This window comes from Galdieria sulphuraria, assembly GCF_000341285.1.
Source record: "Galdieria sulphuraria unplaced genomic scaffold scaf_17, whole genome shotgun sequence".
Classification (NCBI taxonomy): domain Eukaryota; phylum Rhodophyta; class Bangiophyceae; order Galdieriales; family Galdieriaceae; genus Galdieria; species Galdieria sulphuraria.
The window spans coordinates 145,105-159,776 of NW_005178458.1; the positions used below are offsets into that span (position 1 = coordinate 145,105).

Below are 14,672 nucleotides of genomic sequence, written 5' to 3' on the forward strand. Positions count from 1 at the left end.
GAATGAGCAATCTATATCTATTTATGATGTCATGTTGCTTTAGGCATCTCCCATTCTAAAACAAATAGCTTTTAAACTCTTCAACATTCACAATAGAGAATGTTCCATATCTCATAGGCAAAATACAAGCCAGTATAGAAAAATATCAAACACGTCCATCTTTTTTTCTTCGTTTATTTAAAGCCGTCCAACGTTCTACACGCATTTCTGATATTTCTAAAGATAGACAACTTTCCCAACGAGAGAATAAAATTTCATCTGCTAAACCTTTTGGCTTCTGCACATGAACTAATAATAACTGTTTGGCAACCTTTGGCAGGTTGAATGTACAGCAATAACTTTTATAATTGTTCTACATACCTGCTTTACTAGCCGAAGTCTATTCTGCAAACTGATCCAACTTTTCTCCAACAAACAGTCACCAGGTGAATCATCTTTGTGGATATCGACTAAAACACAAAAAGGAGAATGAACGTGACTTTCAACCGAACCATAATACAATACAAAATCCACACCGTATTTCAGTCCGGAATGAGGAGACCATCCTCTTTCCTTATAATAGCAATATATTGCTAAATAATAGGGAAAATGAGGAATGAGCCTACAAAAATACGCATATGTACGATCAGGATCGGTCAACTTGGTTATTGGATCGGTCTTATCAAAAATATTCAATTGCTTAGAAATGAAACTAGCATAGAAAGCTTCCCACAAACAAAGTTGAAGGTGTTCTTCGAAAATATTATCCTTTGTTGGAGAAGAAAGCAGCGGACCTATGTCTACAGCAAGAATATCTCCTTCAGAGGAACTAACCAAAGCTCGATGACTATTCTCAGAGTCCAACCGAGCAACTTGTATTTCCAAGCTTTCTCTTTGTCTTGTCAATTTGGTGCGTTGTCTTGCTACTTTTCCTTTCAAAGCTTCCGGTGCTTCTGTTCCAAATACAGGAACACTTCGGGATAACGAACCCTTACCAAAACCTGACAAGGTTGAGCCTAACTCCATCATATGCCTTTTCTTACAAGTTAAGTATCCAATAAAAAGTTGATTACACGCAGACTTACTCCCTTTGTGTAATCCAAACACTATTATGTATTAATATTCCCTTACAAGGTCTCTCTTTACTCGCTCCTCGTACTATCGAGTTTCCAGTACTTGCATGAAAGGTTTCTTCCAGAGATTGGTCTTGATCCTAATTTACTTTATCGCTGAATCCAAAACAAAAAGGAACAAACACCTATCCTTACCTGCGTCGAGGCGGCAACAAGTCGTTGAACCAAATCCTTCTTCGTTCCCTATTTGAACAGCTTAGAATATCCTTAGGTGATGATACCTTTAGAAATACTTTATAATCCAATCCTAGTTGACACAAACGATACCGTAATATTGGTACGCTTTCCTTGTAAAAATCTACGTCAATCATATGAACATCTCAAGATCCATAGTATAGAGCAAGACTATTGACATTCTTCATCAACGGCAAGCCAACTCAACGCACCCTCCCGTTTCATGGATCCTCCAATCATTGAGGCCGTAGGAGAATCCGGCCATGCTGTACAAATTTGGATTGTCGATCATTTAAATAGGAACGTTCCTCTGTTCACAGGCTTATTTCGTTTTTGGGTTTCGTTTGTTGACTGCTTGTTGTGGTTGCACTCTTGTTGTTTGTGCTCAACTACCTGTGCAATTTTTCTTTTCATTTCAAAAGTTTTGTTGCGTGTTTTCAACTATTAAGCGTATCCAGTTTGGAAACCTCTTTTTGTGAAGGCATGTACTGTAGTTTCGATGGACCCACTGTCTGTTTTTAAGTTATTTATTGGTTTGCGAAGTATTTACGCAAGCTATTCTTTTTGGAAATTACCAAAACCGTTTGCCTTCGACAATTAGTGAGACCTTTGGGTTTCAGCTGTACAGAAAGTTTTGTTTCTTGACGATAGAAAAATTTTGTTTTTAGTCTACAATGAAGATAGTCACGTCTGACTGTGACCATAATTTGATACAATTTCCTAACACGTGGTTGGAGGAGGTATCAGACTTTTCTGAGGGATCATCTGTTTTGAGTGGAGCTGAGCAAGTGGTTCCTTGTAGCTTTGACGCCAGTCAGATCGTCAAACAAGACAATTTTGAACCTTGTACTTCTGCAGTTACCGTTGTTCCAGTCATTCCAATAAGTCCTATAGTGTCAAGGAGTCCTTCTCCTGCATCTCGAAAGTCTGAAAGCAACTTTGACTTCAACTATAATAATGAACAAAATGGCAAAGCAGTGAGTGGTGTAGAGTTGCTCAAAACGAGTGATATCGTGGACAACCTTACAAATTCGTTGTATCATTGTGCGAAACCAGTCTTTAACGCCGCGGCTGGGACTCCTATCGAGTCTGTACTGAGTGAATTTATTCAAAGGGGCGAAGAAAGTGCATTCTACCTGGTGGATCTAGGATCTATTATCATGAAATATTTCGAGTTTGTTCGACAACTTCCTAGGATAAAGCCACATTATGCTGTCAAGTGCAACCCGGATGAGAGAGTCATTCTTATTTTGGCCAAGCTTGGTTGCAATTTTGATTGTGCGTCTAAAGCAGAAATTAGCCTAGTCAATTCTTGTGGTGTCTCAAGTGACCGTATTATATATGCCAATCCATGTAAACCGGAAAAGCATCTAAGATATGCAATAGAGCATGGAGTAGACTGGGTGACATTTGACAATAAGGATGAATTGGAAAAGATTAGTAGGGTTTCACCCAAGATAAGGGCAGTTTTGCGTATTGCTACGGAAGATCATGATTCTCTCTGTCCACTGAGTACAAAATTTGGTGCTCTACCTGATGAAGTAACGGAACTTTTATTGTTAGCTAAGTATCTTGGTGTTCATGTAGAAGGTGTCGCTTTCCATGTAGGTTCCGGTTGTCGATCGGTGCAGACCTATATCCGAGCACTTTATCAGGCCCGCGAAATTTTCAATCTTGCTGAAAGTCTTGGTATGGAACCTTTCCGCTTATTGGATATTGGTGGTGGTTTTCCAGGTTATGATGGAGAGTCCCCGATAACATTTTACAATATCTGCTGCGGAATCAGAGATACTATAGATTCTCTTTTTCCTATTGATCAGGTGAAAGTTATAGCGGAACCTGGACGATATTTTGTTTCATCAGCCTTCACTCTTGTCACCAGAATCATTGCTCGTCGATTTCGAACTCAAATACAGGAAGGAGGCAATAGTTTTCTGAAAGCAGGTTTTTGTCTACAAGAGGATATTTCTCACTCAGACCTTGTCGCTGATTATTATATCGATGATGGTGTTTATGGCTCATTTCGGGATGTAGTGTCACTTGGTGTTGCATTTTATCCAAAGACATTTACATGTTCGAATGCTGCCATTGACTATTCACGGTTTATACGGAGTTGTGTGTTTGGACCTACTTGTGACTCGATTGACTGTATTATTCGCAACTATCCCTTACCTATTTTGGAAGTGGGTGATTGGTTATATTTTACCAACATGGGTGCCTATACAGTTAGTCTTGCCAGTTCTTTCAATGGCTTTTCTTGTCCAAGTATCAAATATGTTTGTGCTTTGTAGTGCATAGAAATTTGTGTCGTAGTTGGATATCAAATGCAGATAAAGTAGTTGGTTTTATTTTTTATGTAGAGGTCTCATAGCAGAATATGGAAAACCTACAAAATTTGGTTAGTCTTTATAGAACAGCTCTCTTATGAAGTAGCCAACACATCATCAGCTCTATTTCTACCATTCCACACCAACTTTCAGTCTTAGCATGGTATGTATACATATATATATATATATGTATTTATGTGTGTGTTTTGCATCCTCTGTATGTGCTACTACTTACTACTAAACACTCTCAATCCCAATCACTTCATACCTATTTCTTCTTTCTACGATATTGTATCAAACACCACAATAACCAACCCATCGAAAAGGACGCAACCCACAACGGTGCTTGACCACCCGGTTTCAACGGCACAGTATGGTAAATAAATATTTCACTCGAGAAATGGACCCATGCTACGACATAAGTGGCCATCGTCACTACTGCTAGTGACACGTGAAACTCGGAAACCACAAACGTGCACCGGATGATGGTAGATAACAACAACCAAGTGGCATACAAGCGAGACAGAGGTGCTGCCACTAGAAAAAAGTTGTGAACCCAAAAAAGAAACACACAAGGGGGTGAAAAAAAAACATACTTTCCGGTGATATGTTTCTATAAATAGTGTCTATTGGTGAAGATGGGTTCCACCAAGCACCGATAGCGGCACCTAACCCTGCTAACCCTGTCAAACCCACCCACGTACGTAACCAAAACAAGTTCATTGCAATCTTGTGAAAAAAAAATACACGCGAGTCGAGTTTATTACAACATATATAGTCGGCTATTCACTTCAGTGCACCTGATGACGCGTCATCCAACGCTAAACGTTCTATTTGCTTGTTTTTTTCCTAAGACACAACTTTGAGTTTTCTTACGTATGTATACAAGCAAAAGGGATTACCTCCCTCCAGTAATTTTCAAAAGTGATATACGAAGATACTCTGTCATACAAGGCAAAACCTACTATTGCTATCGCAGTATAGACATAAGCTCGCGCCATCTCCACAAAAGGCACAACTCGTAATAACCACACAAATCCTCACAACACTCACCACTTTGAAAGCAAAAATTCTTTATTTCACACATGCCTAGGCAAAAGGATCTTCTTTTTCAACAACCACATTTTCCTCATCTTCTAAACTAGCAAAACTTAAAAAGTGCATAGGACGATGTGACTCATGATAAAACTCCTTGGGAGGTTCTAACTTCAGTCCATAACGCATTCCAATACTATGTCGAACTCCTATAAAGTTATAGTTCCATGAACCGACGTCCGGAACCAACGTGAAACCCATAAAACGATCGCTCAACAACATTTGTACCTTTTCATAGTGTTGCGGACCATAACCCGCTGGATTGACCAAACCTTCAGGAGTTTCGCGACTAGCTTTGCCCCATTCATAACCACTTGGAGTCAACTTGTAGGCAGTTACAGAACAACTTCCAGGGGTAAAAGAGACTGTGACAATCAAAGCATGATCCACGTCTGGCAACTTCTCTTCTGCTAATAGAGAGGCTGTATAAACCAAATCACTAGGTGCAAGCTGTGGAAACTCATTAGGCTGAGTATGGACCCAACCAATTGGCTCTAGGTCTTCAAGGAATTCATGTTCAGGTTGCTGGGCAGGAAAAGTTACCTTTTGATGATTGCCCACTTGGGGAGGAAACACAAGGCAACGGATTTCTTTCACGCGGTCGTTGTCAGGTGGCGACAATCCATACATAAAAGCTCCTATCTGCGTACGAAGATCTGCAACGGAGATGAACTTCCGAAGCAAATTTTTAGGAATCACATAAGTAAACTGCGCTTCAGAAAGATCTACATCTGCATTTACATAAATATGTTTGGTACGCAAATGCAAATTGGTGGCTGAAATAGCCCTACTACGCCAATCTGTTCGACTTGCAAATGTGGCCTGTTCGTAGTTGCTTGTAGTTGTTACTATCATTTCTTGTCCGAGCTTATCAACTGACTTGGTTGTTACTGCTGTCATTTGACTTTGTTCTCTGGCTTGTTTTTCTATTTCTGCCATTTCCTGTCGCTGCAAACTTGGAGGAGTTATTTCTGCACCAAGAATGATATCTCGAATTTCTGTCTGTGTTAGACTTGCCACGTTGACATTATTTTTCTTTCCATAATCAACCAGTATTAGATCCTTAAGTGCAACTTCCCCCTTTACCCATTGTTCATCTGATAACGAAGGCCATATATGATGCGATTCTGTAGTGACACTAACATCGGGTCGCAATATCATTCTTGTTCTTTCATGGTTGACATGAAGGGCTCTTAAAATCAAAATAAGTCGAGAAAATGCCGTATATGAGGATACCGATTGTAACCAGTCATCATAAATATTGAACAAAAGCATCTGTGGTTCCGATGCTTTAAGAATAAGATCAGCAAATTTCTCGATTTTCAACAATGCCTGGAATGGCAACTGCAAGTCGCTGCCTTTAATGACAATATTTGGAAAATCGAGCAAATGTACTTCCAACGGATCCAACATTCCTTTCCTAGTAACAATAATTTGCTTTGGTTGTTCTTCAACAGGAAGTGAACGTATAAGAGCTGCAACTTCTTCAGCTGTTTTCCATTTTGCCAATTGACTTAAACGCTTCTGTCCACTCCAAACTGATGTGTGAATGACTTTCAAAAATAGTTGTCCGGTTCTTGGGTTGAATATGAAAATAGCACCGTTGATGGGTTTCGTAACAAGATTGCCTTCAAAGGTCTTATGGATGGTCACTCGATAAACATTGGTATCATCCACAAACCATATTATTTGGTTACCAAACAACTCACCATAGTTTTGAGAGTTGAGGTAAGGTTCCGTTGGTTCCGATGAGTATAACTGTAGACCTTTTCTAATTCGCTCCCTTAACACATACAAGGCAGGATTTGCTTTCATTATTTTTGCCATTGCTTGTTGCATCAAAGGCTTCATTCCAGGTATCCAGTTGCCATAAGCACTGTAAAGATTGTAAGCCAAGTCTACTCCAACTAGAACACCAGTTGGACTTGGATATACACTCATATTGTCGGTAGTGTAATCCAAAAATTTGGCTCGAGAATACCTTTCAACATCGTGAGAATCATAGTCACCCCATCTAAGTTGTACATCAACCCAATATTTGGTCGTTGTTGTCCCATCATCAAAGGAATCTTTCAAATCAGCTAAAAGACTCGGTCTGGAGACTGGCCATTTATATGACGCAAACAATAAAATATCTGCACAGGAGGAATTCATTTTGTAAGACTTGCGAGGATGAATCGTTTCCTTCTGAACTGTTTCAATTTCTAGCGAGTCCAGCTCTTGATCGAATACTTGACAAAGATCCATTACTAATGACTCGTGAATCTTTTGCCATAAATGTGCTCGGAAGATCTGGATAAGTGATATTTTCAAAGTAGGGATCTTCCCGTGCATAAAAATACCCGTCAAATCCAACTGCACTTGAAAGCCTACATATACATTAGCTCTATTAATTGTCGGACTCCACCATAACGTAAACCTCCGATTCGGTATTTGATTAAGACCGCTTCTTTGTGCATTGGTCAACTTTTTGAATTTCATAGATTCCTCAAAACCTGTTGCCTTTTCCCAGAAAAGACCTTCCCATGTAGGGAAATATGTTCCTTTGAAGAGGGTGTGTTCCAATATACCTTCGACTCCACCTAAAGCTTGAATCATATCGGTCCGATAATTGTTCAGATTCCATAGTTTTCCGTCATGTCTTTGATGAGTCCACCAAAATGGATCATTCCGTGCTTGTGTGTAACGCTTGAATTCCAATCTTACCCTCCAACCTTTGTCATATGCCAACGTATGTCTATCCTTCTGGAACAAAGTATTGATACGTGGCACACCTCGATCCCAACTGTCTTCCAAATCTTCCAGAGTAAGTCTTCTGTTTTGAGCCGCTGCTTCAGCTCGTTTCAACGCATATTCGGCCCAAACTCGTTGTGAGTCAAGAAATTCACTTTCCCAAGGTTGAATATAACGATACAAGTTGGGTATAATCTGTTCTTCTTCATGACTCAAACCAGCACGAAAGTGAGTGATGCCTCCAGCTTCTGTTTGTTTGGAATATCTCAAATCACTTTGTGGGATCAATACATGGCCCATGGATAACATTCCAAGACCGCCCAACTCCTTAGGAGCATAGAAAACGACTGGCGGGAAACGACTAGGCATCTTGGAGTTTAGACCAATCTTAATGCGTGTTTGGACCCTATTTTCACACTTCACAAGTAGATCCAAAAGTTCCTGAGTATTCACTACTGCTTCTCTAAAGTAGGTCATTAGGCCAATTAATGCAGTATTCCATTTGTTAGCAATTTTTGTAAACGTGGTTGAGCCTGAAGACATCAAAATCTGACGAACGCGATTTTCGAAATTGGACATGGCTTCTTGAGAAACTCTTAAAAAGGCCACAGCTGTTCTTTCTTTAGTAGATTCATTCTGTAAAGACCAAATGCCGTCACGTTGTTGTGGAAGATTCTCTTCTATTCCTAGAGCCGTATCTTTAACTCTTATCCGTGGTAGGATGCGAACTTCATATCCCGCCATATCAAAAAGTAAATTGGGATTATCTTTGGAATACACGGAGACAAAAGTCACTTCATCGTCCCACTGCAACTGCGTTATGGAACGAGGAATACGATTTTTAATATCCCAAAAGACAGCTCTTCCCAAGTTCACGTCGTGACGCATAAGTCGCATTCTTGCATCTCTAGGCCAGCATTTCTTGTTATTGTATCCAACAGCATTCTCATTATTAGGATCTGGATGCTCTATCAGGAATCTCTGAATCAACTCTTTTGATTCAGTTGCATCAAAACGCAAAAGCATATAAATGCGATCTATGTAACGTATATAGCACCGAATAGGATGTGCTTCTTCGGTTTCCGTGTCTTGAAACATGGTAAATTCATTGGGCATTTGAGGTGGACCAGCAATTTCTGAAGCTCGTTGAAGACCCAACACGAGGAGGTCCAATAAAAGGCCATAATACTGCTGCACAAATGATGCGAATTGCAGTCCTCGTAAAAGACCATACGAATTGGTATGCATCATGTCCTTGTAAGAGATGACTACATTGTTCTTGGCAGTTATATAATCCGCGAGGTTGTGGTCCATGATAAGCCTTAGCAGACGGTTCAAAAAGGTAAGGTCAATTTTTTCTGTCATCTTATGAAACCTTGACTGCAAAAGAACAACGCACTCTCCATGTGAAGTATCCCAAATATCTTTAAGATTGTTAATACCGACAGAAAATTTGTAGACCAGGAGAGGTGCAGGTTCAGCATCTGATGGCTTCACCCAGTTTGGAAATAGTCTTCGTTTCTCTGCTTCATACCAAAGATACTGGTCCAGATATGCATCTGTGATCTTCTCCAGAGGTTCTATGTCATACACTGGAATGAGATAAGAATAATTGTCCATGAATTCTAGACCAACTTCTTTGAAAGTTCTTTGAGTAAGAAGATGTCTTTTGATTCGAGACAACGCTTCATGAGGATTATCATAAGCCTGTTCCACCAAACCCAATTCTTCGCGCTGATTCTGATTCAGTCGAGTTTTCACGGTGTACTGTTCTTTCAGCCTTTCCAAACACAATATCAACAACTTGGTATCGTGTTTGTAGGAAAGAGGTGGAAATGGAATGGGTGAAAATCTTCGGCTTTCCAACCAATGCACCATTGTTGTATACATAGCAACTGCTTCTTCTGCACTAACATATGGACCGTCCTTTAGATAATTATGCTGTCTTTCTTGTTCAGCCTTTAGCCACAATCTCGTAAGGCGTCCCAAATTCTTCTTAACTACAGTCTTATCAACGGTTGCACCTCTTCTAATTCTTTCTCTGTTGTAATGGGCCACATTAGTCCACCAATCTGCTTTGGCTTTGACATAGCGAAGAATCATGTTTTCCACTGGCTTTGGTAAACCAGGTACTTTCCAGGGAATGTTCGCTTTCCAACAACGCCAAGCTTCTGAAAGATGCTGCAAGATAACCTTTGCCTTGGAGGCCTTAACACCTTCCGGCATCATTTCTAAGATATCGTGCATCACCTGTGCTCTAAGTTCCAAATCAAAATGGGACTCCACACGTTGTTTAGTGACAGTTTTCGCGATGCCTTTTGAGTTCCTTCCCTCAAATTGTCTTGCCAACAAGTTTCCTAGCCATCTTTCTAACAATGGTACCACACCTCTCAAAAAGAAAATCCAAACCCTCCACATGGGAAGCCAAAAGCCGCATCCAGGCCCTTTCCCCACTGGAGGTGCATTGAAACGATGATAAATGAGATGTTTGAGATCCTTACACATACGAATTTGTTTCATTAGCTTGTATTTGTATCGATACATTCCTGTAAGTTGACCCACGTGCGAAAATATATATTGTAAGCCATCTGCCAATTGAAAAGCATCTACATTCCCCAAGCGATACTGAACATGTGCATCGACTACAATCTTTGTTAACCTCAGTATTTCACGCAGCAGATGAAACGCATTTCCAAATCGCGATTTCTTTCGTTCTTTTGTGGTTAAAGTTTTGATAGGCTTCAGGTTGAAGTTATAGTCCAAGTGTAGATAATTTACACTCTTACGATCGATCAGAAGATTCAGCATATTATGACCTTGGCGACAAACCTGCAAGCCTGCTTCTACCCAATCAATTTCGGTGCTCTGGAAAAATTTCGTCATCTTCAAAGCTTTAAATAATGACTTGCGAGCCCTTGATTTCGGTGGATGCTTGTGAAGTTCATTGTAGATATAATTTTTGAGCAGTTTCTGATAACTGACTCTTATTTTAACTGGTGCCGAAGTCACACACCGCTCCAAATACCAAGACTTCACCAGCGGAACATCAATAGCTCTTCTGCACCTGCCAGATCTCTTGTTAAACGGCTCGGGGGCATGATACAACGCAATTCCTCCTGCTGTCATCTCATTATAAAGCGGCTCTCTTTCCATAAAGGGAGCAAATCCCTCTGGCATTTGAATATCCTGAAATTCATCATCAAGTGCATCTTTATCTTCTTTCAGGTTAGTAAGCCCTGAGCGGCGATGAGCTGGAATTGGATTGACGATAGGGTCAAAATAATAAGCTGGAAGGTCCGGGTCATCGCTCTTAATATATTGCAATTGAGGATGGTGATATTCAATTAGAGCAACACTTCTTGGTCTGCTATTGTACAAATGAGGAAATGCTACACGATATTCTGTACGAATAGGTCGACGAACAATCAATTTGTTGATATCGTTGAATTCGTTCCAGTCTTCGTCCCCTTCTTCCATGTCTCGATAGAGTGGTTCAAACTTGGGACCTCCTGGAACTGCCATATTTAACGCTTTTGTGGTGAAAAACGACCTTTTGTCAAACAAATAAAAGAAATTGGGATCATAAGCGTCTAGTAAAAGTTGCGATGCCAATCGATGCAAAGTCGTCATTACTGGGACTTCTAAAAACCACCTTTTCATAGAGGGACCGTTCACAGCGGTTGTCCCCACAAGCTTGTCGTTGTCATAAAACCACTCATAGACGGGTGCATCCTCCTCTTCATCCAACTCCATTCGAATGGGCTCTAAAGGCTCTACATCCAAGACATTATCACCGTAATCTAAAGGAGGTTCTTCATCATCAAAAGGGGGAAACCTCATCCGTCTAAAATGCCTCCTATCTCTTTTTTCTCTGCGCATCAGTATCCACATGGTACCCCATTGTGCCACGAATACAGGCTCAATAACTCTTGGAACTTGGTTAACAAAAGTAATTGCGCCAGTTATATGGTACAGAACCTTCACATCCCTTATTTGCTCCCACGGCATCGGCATAGCCTCAAGCAGCTTGAGTACAGCGTGGGGTGCGTACTTCATAGCACCCAAATATACTCTTTTTTCTCTTGCAAACTTTTTATGCGTCATATCTCCGTGGTCTCTTATAATTTTTCTCAAATGTTCTGGTGGCATGTCTTCCTTGAGTACGTCAACAAACCCAAACTTTCTCTTCTCCGCATAACGTGACTTTGCTAGTTTTGCCCATTTCTTGGCTTTCTCCTCGAGTAAAGAATACTCCAAGTCCTCTTCTTCTTCCTTATTGGAAACACTGTTATACTCTTTTCCATTTTCTGTCTTTCTAGACAACTTTCTTGAGGGTGGTTTGCCTGTCGCCATCATATCGTAGTTAGCGCCCACAAACACAACAATCCACCACAATTCAAAGAATCCCAAAGAAAATAATACATTTATTATTATTGAATTTCCACAATTACCGGCAGGTGGTCACTTACACTACATGTTATGCAATCCAAACAAGGAGATTGTCTAAAGTTTGTATGTAGTGGTTGACAAGTATCTTCTCTACAAATTGTACAGTCGGAGAAACCCACAATATGGGCAGATTTTGCCTTCAATGTGCTATCCAGCCAAATCATGTCGATGCGTTTGTCCATTTCTAAATTGGTTGAAAGCAACGACATCTCATTTTCATTGAATATATCAAAAAAGGAGTCATGGAACCCTATACGTCTCATAGAGACCAACCCGGTGTCATTTGTCATCATGTTAAAGTCTCCCATTATGATTCGCAGTTGTTGACTTGTCAATTGTTCGCGCACCTTGAATAGTAAGAAATGAGAATACTTGAAGATTCAACACTTACCTGATTAGTGATTTGTTCCAGTTGATGTGCAATTTCTTCATGTGTACAGCAAGTATGCAGCACATACAACTTCACGCTTTTCCCATTCGATAACAATATTTCACCCTGAATAAACACATCATATGGACCACCCCCATCTAACTAATAACAACAAGGTAAGAGACCTTGAAAAGATGAAAGAGATGCATACAAAATTCGTTTGTAATCCAACCAATGGATATTTCGATAACAACGCCAATCCTGCAACTGAGGAAAATATTGCCTTCGCACCAGCATAATAGTAACTGAGATTGGTTCTAGAAGAAAGCCAATCCACAATATCTGCATTTCCTTTTGTCAAATCATAAGTGGCAGTTTCTTGCAGTCCCAAAATATCTGGATCTTCTGTCCGAATGATATCCAGTAGTCCTTCCCAATTCATTTCCCCTCTTCGATCTATCAAGCAAGTGTCATCAAATATGTAAACCAGAAATAGTTCACTATTACCAAATCCCATTTGTATATTATACGTCATGACACGTAACGGTGGATTCAACCCACTTGCCTCTAAGGAAACAATTTCAGGGTCTTGTGACTCCCTTAAATTAGAATCTACATTTCCCATATGCAATAGGAAAATAACATTCAATAATAAAAGGACAAATAACAAAACACTGGTTAGCAAAAGCTCCTTCGATTCGGATCGCAAAGTGCGAAGACGAGAACAAATCCATTTAGGATAAAAGAGGCACTGGATACTTCGCACAAGCAAAGGACTTAGAGATAATGACAACAAAAATAGATAATATCTCCAAAGAGAGCTTTTCTCAAACTAATGAGAATATATTTCAGTTTTCCGATATCGAAAGAGACTGGAAGATCATTACCAAGCTCGTTACAATAAAAACACCACTATTAGAAAGAAATACAAGAGTAACTGAATTTGCGATCGTGAATCCCAGTGCAAGACTACGAATGGATGGCTGCAGATAATAAAGTAGATATTCGGAGAGACTAATACTTGCAAAAAACACGGGAGCCAATACAAACATGAAAACAGCAAAGAAAAGTTGCATAATATGAAACTCTCGTTGTACGGAGTTGTCAGCATAATAACTTAGTGAAGGGAAGAGAATAAAGAACCAGCTGCAGAGAAACAATGAAGCAACAACTAAACAACCAGAAAAGAAGACACGGGGATGTTTCAACACGAAGACAAGTCGAAATACGTAAGACAAGATGGCAAAGATACTAAACATAATAAACATCATACAAGTCACAAATGCATAAAAACGAGGGTCATTGTGGACATCAAGGAAACGTGTTATAATGGCTGGTGAATCAAAAACTTGAACGGCAAAGAGAAGTGAACAGGATATTGCAATTCCATACCAACTAGATAACGTCCAGCGGCTTAGTGTCTTCCTAACTCTTTTCCAACTCCACAGTTTGCGCGCTGTGGCCTCTTCGCTAGATTGGTTAGTTCCGAGACTTATTTGTTGTTCTCCCATTCCCTCGTGTTCTGGTGGTTCCAAGTCCCATCTCTGTTCTACACCAAAATTAGCCACTTCCAGTGGATGTTGTGGAGAAGAAGGTGACAAGTTCTGTCCAAGGGTCGGCTGTTGTGCATCACTCGAAAACTCTTCCAAAACACGTGAATTTGTCTCTAATCTTCCTTGCTTCCTTTTTCGACTACGATCACCAAACAGGTAATCCAGAAACAACAAGATGACTCCAGCTCCTGCCAACACAGCTGCAAAAATCCTTTCCAAGTTACTATTGTGGGAAGAAGGAGGTACTATGCTGCCATCGAGAGTGCCTCCTATGGTACGAAAAGTTATAATTACGACCAACGCAATACTCAAAGCTCGCGAACAACAGAGTCTTGGATGTCTTTTCATCTTGAAAGTGGTCCAAGGCATCGTCGAAGCTGCCATTCGACAAGGTAAATAAAGCCAAAAAGACAATATTCCTAGTGTATCAAATAAGAACCTTCCACTCTCTTCATTTAAAAAGGACGCTGCTGCTCGAAAGCTACACAATGCCAAACCAGCAAAACTGTCAAGAAACTTGTAAGTTTTTTCCTTTTCCCAGCAAGGTATACTTACAGAGCTATGGCTGGTGCTCTAAGATGAAGTAACTTTGTACGAAAGGGAGCCACAACAATAAGAAAGGGACTGAGGTAAGTCAGGAAGGCAAAACCTTTCCTATGAGAATATCCCAAAGTTACAAGGTTGGTTCCATATATCTGCACTGACAAATCGGAAACTAGCTGTAAAAAGAATAGAACTAGTAAAGTAAAAGAATAGTTTACAGTCTTTTGAGGCTTAACCAGAAGAGTCGAAAGTATCTTCTTCTTTCTCATACTATGTTGTGACGATGGATGATACATTCTGAGTCAGGCTGCCCTGC

At 40.2% G+C, this 14,672-nt stretch overlaps 5 protein-coding genes across 6 annotated transcripts; 1 reads left to right on the forward strand and 4 right to left on the reverse strand.

Annotated features, from left to right (window-relative positions):
* Positions 1–5: 5 nt before the first annotated feature.
* On the reverse strand, positions 6–1,506 carry Gasu_24350 (tRNA-intron endonuclease). Its single transcript, XM_005706750.1, has 5 exons — positions 1,346–1,506; positions 1,248–1,295; positions 1,065–1,192; positions 361–1,012; positions 6–310 (listed from the first exon to the last, which is right to left on the reverse strand). Exons 1-5 carry the CDS (start codon positions 1,421–1,423, stop codon positions 146–148), a joined length of 1,071 nt encoding a protein of 356 aa, XP_005706807.1. The 5' UTR covers positions 1,424–1,506; the 3' UTR covers positions 6–145.
* Positions 1,507–1,556: 50 nt separating this feature from the next.
* Positions 1,557–3,607, forward strand: Gasu_24360 (ornithine decarboxylase). The gene has a single exon (XM_005706751.1). It carries the CDS (start codon positions 1,961–1,963, stop codon positions 3,575–3,577), a length of 1,617 nt encoding a protein of 538 aa, XP_005706808.1. The 5' UTR covers positions 1,557–1,960; the 3' UTR covers positions 3,578–3,607.
* Positions 3,608–3,611: 4 nt separating this feature from the next.
* Positions 3,612–4,356, reverse strand: Gasu_24370 (putative ergosterol biosynthetic protein 28). Of its 2 annotated transcripts, XM_005706753.1 has the most exons (4): positions 4,210–4,356; positions 3,929–4,150; positions 3,882–3,894; positions 3,612–3,672 (listed from the first exon to the last, which is right to left on the reverse strand). In XM_005706753.1, the coding sequence occupies exons 1-4, from the start codon at positions 4,334–4,336 to the stop codon at positions 3,639–3,641; spliced, it is 396 nt and encodes a 131-aa protein (XP_005706810.1). In that variant the 5' UTR covers positions 4,337–4,356; the 3' UTR covers positions 3,612–3,638. The 2 variants fall into 2 exon arrangements, with proteins under 2 accessions (XP_005706810.1, XP_005706809.1); XM_005706752.1 differs by lacking the exon at positions 3,612–3,672 and having other exon boundaries at positions 3,712–4,150.
* A 315-nt stretch (positions 4,357–4,671) lies between these two features.
* On the reverse strand, positions 4,672–11,846 carry Gasu_24380 (pre-mRNA-processing factor 8). Its single transcript, XM_005706754.1, has one exon. It carries the CDS (start codon positions 11,795–11,797, stop codon positions 4,703–4,705), a length of 7,095 nt encoding a protein of 2,364 aa, XP_005706811.1. The 5' UTR covers positions 11,798–11,846; the 3' UTR covers positions 4,672–4,702.
* A 3-nt stretch (positions 11,847–11,849) lies between these two features.
* Gasu_24390 (endonuclease) lies at positions 11,850–14,666 on the reverse strand. Its single transcript, XM_005706755.1, has 6 exons — positions 14,369–14,666; positions 13,148–14,318; positions 12,768–13,092; positions 12,472–12,716; positions 12,282–12,422; positions 11,850–12,237 (listed from the first exon to the last, which is right to left on the reverse strand). Exons 1-6 carry the CDS (start codon positions 14,650–14,652, stop codon positions 11,872–11,874), a joined length of 2,532 nt encoding a protein of 843 aa, XP_005706812.1. The 5' UTR covers positions 14,653–14,666; the 3' UTR covers positions 11,850–11,871.
* Positions 14,667–14,672: the final 6 nt, after the last annotated feature.

Coding starts and splice junctions, on each gene's coding strand:
- Gasu_24350 (XM_005706750.1), bottom strand. CDS start 1,423: ATGATTGACGTAGATTTTTACAAGGAAAGCGTACCAATATTACGGTAT. Junction 1,193..1,247: donor TTGTTGCCGCCTCGACGCAG/GTAAGGATAGGT, acceptor AAAGTAAATTAG/GATCAAGACCAATCTCTGGA. Junction 1,013..1,064: donor GTTTGGATTACACAAAGGGA/GTAAGTCTGCGT, acceptor TTGTAAGAAAAG/GCATATGATGGAGTTAGGCT.
- Gasu_24360 (XM_005706751.1), top strand. CDS start 1,961: ATGAAGATAGTCACGTCTGACTGTGACCATAATTTGATACAATTTCCT.
- Gasu_24370 (XM_005706753.1), bottom strand. CDS start 4,336: ATGAACTTGTTTTGGTTACGTACGTGGGTGGGTTTGACAGGGTTAGCA. Junction 4,151..4,209: donor TAGAAACATATCACCGGAAA/GTATGTTTTTTT, acceptor ACTTTTTTCTAG/TGGCAGCACCTCTGTCTCGC.
- Gasu_24380 (XM_005706754.1), bottom strand. CDS start 11,797: ATGATGGCGACAGGCAAACCACCCTCAAGAAAGTTGTCTAGAAAGACA.
- Gasu_24390 (XM_005706755.1), bottom strand. CDS start 14,652: ATGTATCATCCATCGTCACAACATAGTATGAGAAAGAAGAAGATACTT. Junction 14,319..14,368: donor AGAGCACCAGCCATAGCTCT/GTAAGTATACCT, acceptor GTTTCTTGACAG/TTTTGCTGGTTTGGCATTGT. Junction 12,423..12,471: donor TTGGATTACAAACGAATTTT/GTATGCATCTCT, acceptor TGTTGTTATTAG/TTAGATGGGGGTGGTCCATA.